We start from the raw sequence: 14,121 nt of genomic DNA, 5'->3' as shown, positions 1-14,121 counted from the left end.
TAGCTTAATTTATTGCGTTACTTTTATTTATAGTTATTTAACGGTCTAAAAAAATTACTATCCAAAAATATTTTTTAGTTAAAAGCATCAGTTTCATAATCTAACTTGATTCATATATCGTATAATACACACATAGAAAATAATGTAGTTAATTTTTTTTTGTGCGGTTTGTTATCCTGGCATTTATTTATAAAGCGTTCATGTTTTGTATTATAAGGTTATTGTGATTCCCTGCATTGCTATTATGCTGTCAGTCATAAGATCTATTTTATTGTGACCTTAATATCTATAAATAATGACGCTTTCTCATTCACTTTTCATACCGAAATACTACTTTATCTAAGAACACTTTCGAGCTAGATTAACAAATGTATGAATATGCATATACTAGTTCTGCGACCGACTCTTATAATTTTTATTAATATATTATCTCCTTCTACATTGTCTCCCACAAGTCTGGCCATTTAGAAAATATCAATGATTCCTTACACTGCCCGGGAAACTAAGCAATCCTGTATGATATACCCGTTGACTTCCAGGCAGGACATATTAACTTAAATAATTGTATTAACTAACATGACTGTAATTTTTTTTAAATGTTGAAAAAGAAACTACTGAATTTCTTGCCGGTTCTTCTCGGTAGAATCTACTTCCCGTAGCTACCACCGCTTCACTTAATTGTTATATGACGATTCAAATGTGCTTGAAAAAGCCCACTTGAATAAAGTATATTTTGATTTTTGAATCCCCTGTACCGGTAATTACACTGACTCATTTACTCTTCAAATCGAAACACCAAGTATTATAGTTCGGGGATTGAATATCTAACGTGGCAACTTTTCCAAGCGTACTTGTACGACGCCCAACTATAACCTAGTAGGGAATCAATTGTCATCACTCACCAGGTTGACTAAGGAACAGTAACGCGGTGCAGAGCTGTTGCGCGAATTTACGCGTCAGATTCAGCGAGACACCTCGGAAGTTGGTGTTCCGCAACAAATCGTACAGGTTGTACGAGAGCAACTCGAACACTAGGCACAGGTGGTTCCGCCACATGAAGTGACGCTTCAGTTTTACTGAAATAACAACAACAACACGTCGTCACGTATCATCTCGAATGATCATACAATGTTAGAAAATGTCTTATTTCAAATGAAGACTCACTTTCAAAATTTCATTATTGTAAATGATACATGCAAACACCATTATTAATGTAAGTAAGCTCCTTTTCATGATTTTAAGCATAGTACAAATAAGAGCCATTGGTAACAAAGTAATTGAATGATAATATATTCAGAAGAACTATACTATAAAATATAAAGGCAAAACTACGTATAACTGATTACAATTATGCTTTAAAGAGAAATCGTAAAAATTAAGTTTTAAACCCCATACAAAGCTAAAATTACTGCTGTTAACACACTTGGTGTTTTAAAACTAACAATTTAATTAATCTTAATAACAATATATTTTAAATTACAGCTTTAAAAATGTATTCCAAATTTTCATTTCTATTATCAATTTTCAAATGATTTAAAAGATTATCTTATAAAATTAAGGCAAAAAAGTACGTTCTGAATAATTCTAAAAACGAAATAACTTTTTACTTCTTATATACATATGTATCTTACCTATATAATACTTATTTTCGGCATCCGCCCTGTTCATCATTTCTAGTAACTTGACTTCTATTTGTGCCTGGTTTAGGAAAGGTTTCTTATTTTTAATAATTTTTATCGCTACTTGACACTGCTCCTCGTGGTCGTATGCTTTCACAACCTGAAAATAAATACAATATTATTAAATTCGCTTTCGATTCGATTAATATGTAAATTGTATCATCACGTAGTGCGATGATTTATTTTTTTTAAGATATTTTCAAAAAGACAAATGATCAGTCACTGATCATCTTTCAATCAAAAACAAAAGTTGTTGTACATTTAGAAAATGTAGTACTACACAATTTTAGCAAATATAGCAAATATTTGTCTTTTCTGAATCTAAGAATTTAAATATACATTAGCGCCCTTATGATACCACAAATCAATCTTTGGAATGCGGAATCGATTATAATTATTAGGACGCGTTGATTTTTTTTATTATATATAAATAATTAGGATTCATTTTTTTAAATATTTTCAATAATCGATATTAATATAAAGCTAACAAAAACTTTGTAACTTGGTAACAAAAGTAACAGAACTCAGATCGTATTTTATCTCACCTGTCCAAACGAGCCCTTGCCGATCGGCGATGAGATCTCGTATCGGTCGAGGAACTTCTCGCCCTGTTTGATGATGTAATCGTGGTTATCATCATCGTAACCGTCGTTATATAGTTTCCTCTCCTTTTTGTTTGAACCGTCGTCGCCGAGGTACTGTTGCGCTCTCCGTTTCTTCTTCGCGTAGTATACCTGTCGGAAATTATCCGTTTTAACAATATTGCATATGACAAGATATTTCTCTTTTCCAAATTAAAGTAACACCATAGTTATCAATGCACTCTAAAAAAAACTATACACGAAATCATAATATATTGTACAGAAACTAATTCTATAAGGCTTGGTCGTTACCCATACCTCTATTCTAATACATTATTAAAAAACATTTCAAGTACAGGAGCTTATTTTGAACATATTTAAGTATATGTACCAACGATACAACGCTAATCCCTGGGCAAGCCTAGACCGCTCTGTTTTGACATCGTGCATAATATATGCAGACGTCGGATTAGACGCTAATAAAAACGTCTTAGGCGAAAAATCACCAAAGTTATAGAATATTACGTTGTTAAGCTACACGTGTAGACCGAACACTTTTACAAAACAAACTCAAGAGTTAAAAATAGTTTTATCACAAGGCAAATCTTACACATACTTCATTGATCAACAAACATTTTTTTTAGTATTTAAAATATTCATAACAAGGGCTTATAGTTTCAAGGTAAAAAAATGTTTTTTAATATCTAAGAAGCAATTACCGTGTATTTTCCAGAAGCAGACTTATTGTTTCCCAGTTTTTAGATAAATGTTTTTTGTTTGTGAAATTAAACGAATATCATAAAAATCAATTGTCAAAAGAACTGTTAACATACTGACGTCAGATGAATATACTTTTTAATCATTGACATGTTATGAATTGTCAAGTTTCTAAGCGAAATCCGAAATGCTTAAAATACCAGTAAACAGCCATAGCGTCCAACACGCATACACGATCAACAATAAAAAGTGTCCGCATGCATTATAGGAAATGAAGAGGCGAAGAGCGCGGGAATTTGACCGGACGTTGACCCAAATATGCGGTTGACATTGATCGACGATGTTCGATACGCTTATATAAAACATTCATACAACGCTCAACGCATGGATTCGGGACTAGGCAGTTCAATGCTACCGGTTTTTTTATGCGGCACCGACGCGTCTAGCCGAAATGAGTGTGACTCATTGTGTTCTCACTACTTATGTGTGGTTATTCAGATGTCTGCGTCGGTGATTAAACTATATGAGCTTGCATGATTTAAACTCGAGTTGGGTTTCGAATATATTCTAACGTGACGGATGCATCGGAGCAGCGTCACATGACCTACAATATCTGGCATTCGCCACTGTTATGTAAGTTACATAGCGGGCAATAACAATATTGGAGACCGCATACCATTCGCAGCGTAGCGGAAGTGTCGCATATCGACGCGGCCAAATGATAACCCAAATTTCTGACTGCGACCTACATATCTAATACGAAATATGTTTTACAGGAGACCACCGTTATAGGAGACGACGAGGTATCGCATCGATACAAAACTAGCCTTATTAGCGTAGATTTATTATTAAAATACACGTCGCAGATTGCTCGCGCGACATCGTGAAAGTATTGTTTCTTTTGCTAAGCTTTGATGTTTATTGAAGGGTCGGACGATCGGATCATTTCGACACCTAAGGTCAGTGTTGTCGATAGACGTGTGTCAGCGGGCGGTCAGGGTTGCATATGGGCATCATCAATCACAGGGTTACTGTAAGAGGTTGCGGCAATAGCAGCGGTGGCGGTGGCGAGCAGGCCAGTGACCGAGGCACGTGGCGAGATGAGCGCGTCGGGCCGGGGAGAGACGGCGCGCGGCGGCTGTCATTGATTTTCCCCGTTTCCCCCCCACCCCGAGGCTGGCTCCCTCCCCGCCGCGTCTCACCCACTTCTAGCGCCCGATAACGAGGTTAACGGGCGACGTGAGCGTCTCCTAAACTTTAATTATACCCGTACACCCGTCGTGCATGTTTAACCCGGCCTCTATTCAGCGTTTTGTTTGCAGCGCACCTGATAGCGGGACGTGATCCACTATTCGGTCGACGCTTAACTATCTAATGAACGGAGCCGGAGATGGAAACGTGAAGGGCGCAACTTGCAGAGCGCGGCGGCGGCTTGAGTTATCGCCGAGACCGAGTTCAATTCAAATCTGCTAACTACGTCTCGACGTAAGCGTGCGACTACGTAAACTTCGTGAATTTATTATAAACATTCGCTATTGAGCTTGAACACTATACCTCGTAACTTTGAGGGATACAAAATTAATACGTACCGCCCGAAAGCCTCAACGGGAACCGTTTTTACGCTCGCTTTTATGTTATAATTGTATAAAACTCTTAAACTGACTCCATCTATAAATTTAAAATCTTAATACGATCAAAATCATTATTACGTAGCCGTTACTCAACTGCTTCGCAGAACGCTCGGCAGACATTTTCATTTCCAAGTAATCCGTGTATCGAATTATAACAAGTAACTACGCAGGTAGATCGTTCTACTTAGTGTCTATATATTTTCTGCCACTAGTGGCTGACCTTTAATTTGAACGAAAGAAAAAAAAAACGTTAATAGAAATTTAATAGAAATACCCTCGAGTCGTTTTACAAGCATTTCGATATCAATCAGTAATGGACTATGGACTAGTATTGCATTCAGATATTATTTCCTTTTATATGTTACGTAGTATAATTTATTGTCATTAATCATTTCGATCGAGTATCTCGGTGCGGGTACGCATGCCAAATAACTATAGTATTCCGTTGCATCACCGCTTCAGAAGCTCGCATCCTTCATGTGGGCAGAGCAATTTCCTTCAATGATCTATGTTTGACTGGACGAGCTTATTTTTCCTAAATACACACACATGACAATATTGTATCGGAGTATTTATATACAAACTTTATCTTAATATAAAAAGGGAGTTACCATTAATTTAGAGGCGACATTAAAATTAAAAAAAAAATTATTTACTATGTACTTATGGACCCCGTACGAAATTTATTTGAATAAAAACTAAATATTTTCGTAAACTGATAAATACTCGAAGGAATTTCCTTTTCAATCTCGAAATTTCAATGTTAGTGGTCGTATAACTCGTCATCGACACAATCGGCCATCGATTCGTCATAAAATAAATGTAACATCATACATCATGCACACAAACAACTAAACATGTTTTCAGTATTAAATTAAATCTAATCTTTCCGTAATATCAATTCCATTTAACTTTTAAACTTAGTGGAATGTCTTATTACGTCGAATTAAAAGTAATAATGTAAAGACCAATACTTTAATATACAAAGACCAACAAGGGATAAACAACCAATTTCACTCGTTTAAATTTTCAAAGTATATGTATTTTAACATTTAAATACGCTCTGTACAAGCCGTTATGTACGCACACTGTCCCATCCAGCTGTACTAAGACTACGTGTTCTTCCGTTGTCGGTTATTCAATTACGGGAGGCCGCCAATGAAACGAGCACTATTGCACATCCAAATTATTTTCGTCGGTTCGCTTCCGGCCGCAGCATTTATCGGACAAGAGGCGACCTGTTCATTTGATTAGGATGTTTGGGTGAGATCTATCCTAAACTAGTTAAAGTATACGTTTTTCTTTTTTTTTTTTAACTGTATAAAAGCTTTTCAGGTTTTGGAGAACCTACCAAGCTGCTCAATAGCACGTTGGTGGATACGGTCATTATACTTATGACAAAATTTCAGGATAAACCGTGAACACAAGATGATAATTCATTCAAACGAAGCATGTCAAAACTTAACGATATTAAACCTAGATCCTGTATTCTGTTATTGTTCTATGTATAGATATATAGATATTATATTTTCCTTAATAATATTTCACAGCAAATTTATTTTAAAAGAGTTAAAAGGAAAACACAGCGTGTATTACAGTAGATTCGAATTATTTTTTTTATCCTTTATATTATCTAATCATTATCCGACATAATTAAATTGAACCAAGAAAATTACAAGATCCCAAAAATTTTACATATTTTTAATTTGTATCGGAAAAACCCTAATAAGTTTACGGTTTCCCCGAATTCGCATCACTGACATTCCTTGCTCTACCAAATATTCTGCTGTCCTGAGATGTTATGCCAGTCAAGCTCGTAATTGCCTGCATAGTAACTCACTAGACGGACCACCACAGGGCCTTACTGACGTAATATTTATCAACTATTCAAAGGTTTTAAAACAAGATATCTTTCTATATTATGTCTTACTAGTAGTCGCCCGAGGCTTCGCTTGCATTTTACGGTATCGGTTGTCATGTGTCAGGCAAAAAAGAAGCCTATGTCCTTTCTTGAAGGTCAAGTTTGCTTCATACCAATTTTCATCAAAATCGTTTCAGCGGTTTGGTCGTAAAAGAGCGAAAGACAGACAGAGAGATAGTTACTTTCACATTTATAATATAATAATATAAATAGAGAAAATTTTGGTTTTGTTCCCGAATGTTTTTTTAACACTTTCCTTGGTCGCATTAGGTATAGGCGTTAAAGAAAAGTTCATGCGATTGAATTGATACTTAGTTGTTGTTAGTGACTTTTGTGAAGATTTCTACCATAATACCATCAGTGTATAATAGGTGGCGCGAGCCGTATCGGATGATTTCTTATAAAAATAAATAATGAGGCATTGTGAAGTGAAACAGTTGTTCATTTCAAAGAAAGTATAAATTATTCAAATTTAATTTTTTTTTGCATGTTTAACAGCGAACTTCATAATTAAATCATTCAATTCAGTAAGGCTCGTTTTCCTTTCTATACAGTAAGATAATTAGAAAACAAGCTTACTCACTTTGATTGTATTAATGAGGTCTGATCAATTGAAATACAACTACGAGAGTTTAATTTTGATATTACAAAATCGAGAGTTAATTTCAAGTAATATATTTTTTTATGATTTTAAACATTAACTCTGGCAAATAAACATGAATTCGGACGAAAGAGAAATGTTCTTGTCCCACAAAGCTTCGGCCATATTTTAACCGCGTAACGTCACCGTGACATCATCTGACTGCATATGACGCAACGCTTGTATCATCATGAAATCGATTCGTAAGCTCAGTATGTAACTCATTTATCAATACGATCTTTATGGTTCAGTTCCTTATATGTTATTATGTTTTGCATAAAAAACGTATGACAGACTTAAAAGTGAATATATTTTATATAGATTCAATTCTTATCGCACATCAAAAGTATCACTAACTTATACAACTAATGTTAGTCATAGATAATGTTCCCATTATTTGAAGCTTAAAATTGTAAGCGAAGGCAACTATTCAGCAACAGACTAAACGATATGTGCATAAGTTTCATGAGAGAAATGAATCTGTTCCGAAACGCCGCGTCTCGTCGGAGGAATCCCCAAAAAGCTAATACGAATGCACGCTAATTAATTTTTCACGGCCCCGTCGTCGCGATGGCGAACCAGCGTCGTCGCGACAGACGCGGAGGCTACGAGATCACGTCGTAGCTCGTAGCATCAATTAGAGCGGCGGAACTGCGCAAGTTTACATCATTAACACCATAAAAAGACAGTTATTGCGAGAAAATTTGCGCAATCAATTAGGAGTTTTAAGAGGGGTCGGGGGTGGATGCGTGCAGAGTGCAGCGGCGACGGCGGCGACGGCGGCGCGTCGGGGGCGAGCGGGGCGTAGGGGGGTGCGGCGCGCGCATCTGTGTGCATTCGGCATATTTACCCCGATAGTGGGCGGGCGAGTTCACTGACCCGACCCAATGCAAGGCCCGCGTACGTAGGCCGCGACGCACACGCCGTTTCATTAGTGCCACCGCACCGCACACCCATGCAAAAAGCTAACACTGTGCGTCAAGTGGGCACGCACGCTTTTTAATCATCTGCCGGATACCTACAGCTTAGATTAGCTAGCGGCGGAATTCCATTTCTGATTTGCGAGAGAACGGAGCGTCGTACAGACAGAAGCGCGACTTTGGACCGTCGGAGCCATATCGATCTCGTGTTTATTTTCAACTTTGTTCTGCTTAAGCTACGTGATACAAAATTTACAACAAACTAAAATTGTCGTTTGATAGTTTATGGAACATATCATTCTGTGATCAGTTGTCTACCGAACTCGAAACACTCAATACCTATATAGCTTTAAGCGAGTCTTCAACCATAATATACAACTGTAACACAGAAATACATTCTCCAACGCGCCTATCGGGCGTGAATGCATGGACATGTAATTATTTAAAACATATCAAGACGTATATGGCAAATGCACACGGGAGTCATAATTATACCGCAGCATTCATAAATCCAGTGATTAAGGCAGACAGACACATTCACGGCGGTAAGTATAAACAGGGGTATACTTATGCAAAGCCACCCTTGCAGTGGGCGAATGGTCGGATGCAATGGCATAACCTACCCCAAGCTTTCCCCTCGTTGAGGCAGGTCAGGGCAGACGCTTTTGAAGGGCATTTACATAATAACCAGGCGTATAGTATTTACAAATTGCGAACCATTAATGACATGCATCGACGATATTATTTTGTTCAAAGAAAATACAAAAAAAATAAAAATAGAAATTAGTTCATATCTCTTCCTAGTCAGTGGACAACAGTTACATAATGTATACCAATAAACAATAACGTTTTAATGTATTAAATAAACAAAACATAAACATATTTGACCAGGCTTGAGAGTGGAATATTGAAGATGAATTTATATATAATGAAATTAATTAAATTAATATTTGAAGTACCACTCCACTATCGAATGGCGAAAGCATAAGGACATTTCCTTGTAAATAACGAGCATATCTTTGGGTAGACGTTGCCGTTTTCGGTTCTCCTCAGTATACATGCTCCAAACTGATATCTCTACACTTAATACAATCCTGTAAAATGTGACATAAATAGATCGTTCACAATCTAGCTTCGAACCAAAAGTGTGTTGTTGAAATAATAAACATTGTTTTGCACTAGCGAAGTTACTTTATGATTTATTATCAAAATCGTGAAGTAATTAATCGAAAACTTGTACATTTAATTATAAGTTTTAGAAACTAGGGTCCGAGATCCGTACATTAAAAGCTATTTAAATGAAGGTCCGCCTCGAACAGTTGCTACGATTGAATCTTGAATACAATACATGAAAACCTTTTGAGAACTAAAAAATAATAGCGCTCCTTTAAACATTCGCTCGGGACAGAATTTAATCCGATTAGTTGCAGTATACCTACAAATTGATCAAGAGAAAATATAGTATGCTTATACCTTTACAGTCTAAAGTTCCGTTTTCTTATTAAAAACAATTACTTATTCATTTAAGACATAATAAGGTAGTGTCAAAATATATTGAAGTGTATAATCAATGCAGACTTGTTTAAGAATAGTGACACTTTATTTTAGCTTATTCATACAAAAGAGATATTTAATAACTTAATAAAGTATAGACTAAAAACTTCATTCTTTTAGTTACTACTCCATACCTCTTATTTTACAGTTGCATATTCGCAATCACATTTATTCCTTGTCTGGCTTGTTATCTATAAGCATATCGAACCTAATAAAGACAGAATGAAAACAAAAAAATTAGATTTTCCATCATCCTAAGTGGTCGTCTCTAACCACCCCCGTTATTATGCATATACATACCTACGTAAGTTCATCAAGTACGATCGCAGACATCATTGCATCAACAAAAATCGATATCAATTAAGCTGATTAAAAAGTATCCTCTTTTTACACAGCATGGTCACCTGTACGGACGCAAAACATACCATACGTAGTCGCGACATGTATGTATTATGCATCGCGTTGTGCACGGCGCGCATATCTGTCGATATATAAAAAAAAATAATGCGCATAATCTAATAATTCTGACCTACCGCAATGTTAAATTGATACAACGTTGTGATATGTTTCAATAACTTCTTCAAGTTTATTCTTTACGATACTATATTAAAATAGCCCTGTTTTACTTAATGCATATGTATTTATACACGGTACATATACCAAAATATCAGTTTTTACAATTTTTGTCTGCCTGTTTGTTCCAACTTTCACTGGCAGATAATTGATACCTAATAAGGAGGAACTTAGGTCACAATAACATTATTTTTGTTAAATTCAAGTTGCGTGCACAGCTAGTCATAAATGATATTACAATTGATTGATTTCATTGTGGCTATAGATAACTTTATGATAGTACAAATAAAAGTATCCGGATACAAAACGATTCATCTGATCCGACTTTGGGTTATTCGATATTCGATCGTAAACATTTTAAAACTATTAATTGCTCAGTGTACATTGTTGTATTGGTTTCATTAAATGTTTTATTAATGAATCCGTTACACCTTGGTTTACACTAAAATATCAACGTCGACGAGGCTCTCGTGTAATGTTATTACGAGAGTTATTATATTAACTCCTAACTAAAACTGTAAATGTAAATGAAGATTACGCAATATTACGAAATACCATTATTACAAAGGAAAAGTAATACGGAATATTTGTATAGATATTTATTGAACAATTTTGAAAATACAAATTTCAGTATAATATGAATTATAATATATTTTACGCAACTTATTAGTGCTAATACTTATGTTAATAAACATTTTATATACTTATACCTATAAATTTCTATCAACATATTAAGTAGTTCATAATCTTCAATTAGAAACTTTTATCTTATATTTATCATTATTTGATTGATGTTAATTATTTTAAGTTGAACTAGCAGAGGTTAATGACCTAGGATAATTTGAAGATTTCTATGCCTGCATTAAAAGGGTTAGTGGAAGTATTTCAAGTTAACAATCTATTGTAATTTATCAGAAATTCGGTTCATGTTGTACAAGTAAAATCAAGACACCATAGGAATTTTAATTAGTTATTACATAAGATCGCAAGTCACAGGCTCTGGCGAGTGACATTGAACCGTTAAATGGAAAGTAATGAAACTATACGTAGTCGGTTATTCCTAATATCTTAGTTTGGACAAAACCCGGTTCCGGGAACTACAGATAATACAATTATCGAATGTATATCACGAGATTCATCGAAACCTTCGCAAATCGGCGTCCGTCGTCCGTCGTACGTTAATAGCTCTACAGCGGCCCATTAAAAATCATACGCGTTCAAAAAGCCCGCCCTCACCGTGCGCTGCCACTTCAAAGTTTGACCTCGCAATTACTAAAATTGGTTTGATTTACCATTTTAATTGTAACAAAAAGCTTATTTTTTCCACCGACGTGGACGAGAGCATCGCAGCGAGTCATTGCAATCTCGACCGAGTGACTTTCGGTCGGAGGGTTTATTAGGGATCGGCAGGGCGAGGCGATGTGTAGGTCGTGGGTTGGAATTTTGAGCTGTGGCGTCATGTCGTTAAGGCGTAGTTTCTGTCGGAGGTGTCCGTAGGCGCGAGAAGAGAGCACTCGAGGTCGGATGCTGAGAGCGGGGGTGTGGGGGCAGCGCGGGCAGGGGATGGGACAAAATCGATATCGTCGGGCGGCGCGCGACGTCTTGCACCCTCCCCGCACCCCTCTAATGAATGAGAGCGAACATAGTCATCTCTGCGGATGGCGGCTTCAGCGATACGGCATGCTGCCGCCGCCTAGACTACGTTCTGCGTCCGATTCGATATATTATATTGCTTTGCGATACGATAGCGAACCGAGCATCCAATCAATCAAAACATGCAACTTCACAACACTTTTCAATACATCTTCAGGTCGCTTACCATATCGTACGTCAAACAGGTCGATAAAGAATTACAACTATTATGAATTCATAAATACAGACATTTTTTTTAGAAAATGATGCGAGCTATTATAAATGTTCTTGTTATGAAAGTCCGGTTATGTATAAACTAAATTCAAGAACATTACACGATTTATGCCACTGGCTGTTATCCCGAAGCCGTGAACTGTTTTATTTTCACCAAGAAGGTCTTAGCCTTCAAGTCACTCGCATAAGCCGGAAGTAACATTATGAGCAGAAAACTTGTTGGTTTATAATAACACGAATGAATCTTATTCTGTAAAATAAACTTGAAGATTTCTTAACATCACGTATTTTAATGATGTGACTTTTTTTTGAAAAATAGTTTCTCTTTATTACATATAAACTATTGTGTTTTTTTTTAAATAACAGATTAAAAATAAATCAGTCTATGAAAACAATAAACAAATCCTTATTATTGTGTAAATACGTATGTTTTTCCGGAGTGAAGGTATGGTTAAGAACATAATGCAAAAATATAAAACGTTGTTGCTAATATGTATTTAACAGTTATATAAGTGCATGATACGCTACAAATATTTAAAATAGCGTTTCCGACGCTTAACGCTAACGCTTACTACTTGTCACAGACGTACGGACGTACTTGCTGCAAGTAATAACAACGCTAGACGCCAACGCAGGCAGCCGCATCTTGTATCGTCGGGCCGAATGTTATAGTTCTACGTCGCTGCATCGTTGATACAGCTGTGATAAATGGGATTTTAATACTTTTTTTAGACTCTTTATAGGTATTGATTTCTAAATATTGAAACGATTTGTAATTAATTTTATAAACCAAAGTTAATCCTTTATTTGATTTAGCAGTTTCTAAACACGAAATTAGATTTCGTTAATTTAACATAAAAAAACTATATTTAGGCTAATGTAGATAAAATATTTATGCATGGACTGACTATCGTTTGAATAATATCGGAGGTTAATCTTTCCTTCACGATACACATAAATATATAAATATAAATATTGGACAATATTACTTAGATTACTCTGATTCCAGTGTAACTAGATAAAGCACTAGTGTTATGGAAAATCAGAAGTAACAACACCCAGACCCAAGACAACACAGAAAAGTGATAAACTTTTTCTACATCCACTCGGGAATTGAATGCGGGACCTCGGAGTGAACACACTAATCAACCACAAAGGTCGCCATAACATGAGATCTTTAAAACACTATCAATTAATAACACCCTATAAAATAGTATAGTATATATATGGAATGAAGTAGCCCATGAACCGTAAGCAAGTGGTACACGATATATATATTCGAGATATTGTCGTCTGAGAGTCGCAATGTAACGAGTTTACAAAAACATCGTTAAGCATACTCTTGCAAACTCTCAAGATTACTGTTACCTTTGTTAGATAACAAAGTTAATAAGGATGAACCGTTGCTAGTGGTTCGTACTTGCTCGGGTCGAAAGTCCATAGTGATAACGAGCGGCAGCCTTATATTAAAGCACCCGCTATCAGGGTCGTGTAGTTTGTATGTTTTTTTTTTATTTATTTTAATAATTCAACTTGGATACCTTTATTTAGAAAAACGTCAAACATCTTACAATGAATTCCGAAATTTATTCTATTTCTGATCTTTATGATCGCAGCCATTGCTTTTTGGCTACAGATATGATATTCCGACACTTCACTTATAATTACAGGCAAAAACATGTGAGTAACAATGACATTTAAAAATGTCATTGTTATAAAACGAACGTATAAACGCAAAGATGTGAGGATGACATCGATAAAATAATCAATATAATCGATTCCGATATTGTATCTATTATCAATTATCAGCTAGTTTCGACGTGATCTCGATGTGAGGTCAGATGCGTCGATAAACACGTGCATGCCTATCACTCGGGTGTATCGTGCGAGCCGTCAAAACATTCACGCACGAACGTACAATGGGCGACACGACAACAGTGTCACACCGAAATGGTCCTTAAATCAATAACAATAAAGCATTTATTATTCCCTATCGACATCGATATTGTGTTTATTGTTTACTATAATTTTATGTTAAT

The 14,121-nt window shown here is 35.9% G+C and overlaps 1 protein-coding gene across 6 annotated transcripts in view; it reads right to left on the bottom strand.

Moving 5' to 3' along the window:
- The window catches only part of LOC124535876 (serine/threonine-protein kinase minibrain), a 102,410-nt gene that overhangs the window by 13,353 nt on the left and 74,936 nt on the right, over positions 1–14,121 (bottom strand). For all 6 annotated transcript variants that reach the window (XR_006966836.1, XM_047112272.1, XM_047112275.1 and 3 more), the window contains 3 exons: positions 2,225–2,413; positions 1,632–1,779; positions 903–1,076 (listed from right to left, as the gene is read on the bottom strand). Coding sequence is in view for 5 of the 6 variants with exons in the window: in XM_047112272.1 (XP_046968228.1) it covers positions 903–1,076; positions 1,632–1,779; positions 2,225–2,413 (511 nt within the window). In the remaining variant the exon portion in view is untranslated. The remainder of the gene's footprint in view (positions 1–902; positions 1,077–1,631; positions 1,780–2,224; positions 2,414–14,121) is intronic.

The sequence above is a fragment of the Vanessa cardui genome, chromosome 15 (assembly GCF_905220365.1).
Source record: "Vanessa cardui chromosome 15, ilVanCard2.1, whole genome shotgun sequence".
Taxonomy (NCBI): domain Eukaryota; kingdom Metazoa; phylum Arthropoda; class Insecta; order Lepidoptera; family Nymphalidae; genus Vanessa; species Vanessa cardui.
The sequence above is the reverse complement of the archived record's forward strand: the minus strand, read 5'-3'. Positions and strand labels throughout refer to the sequence as shown.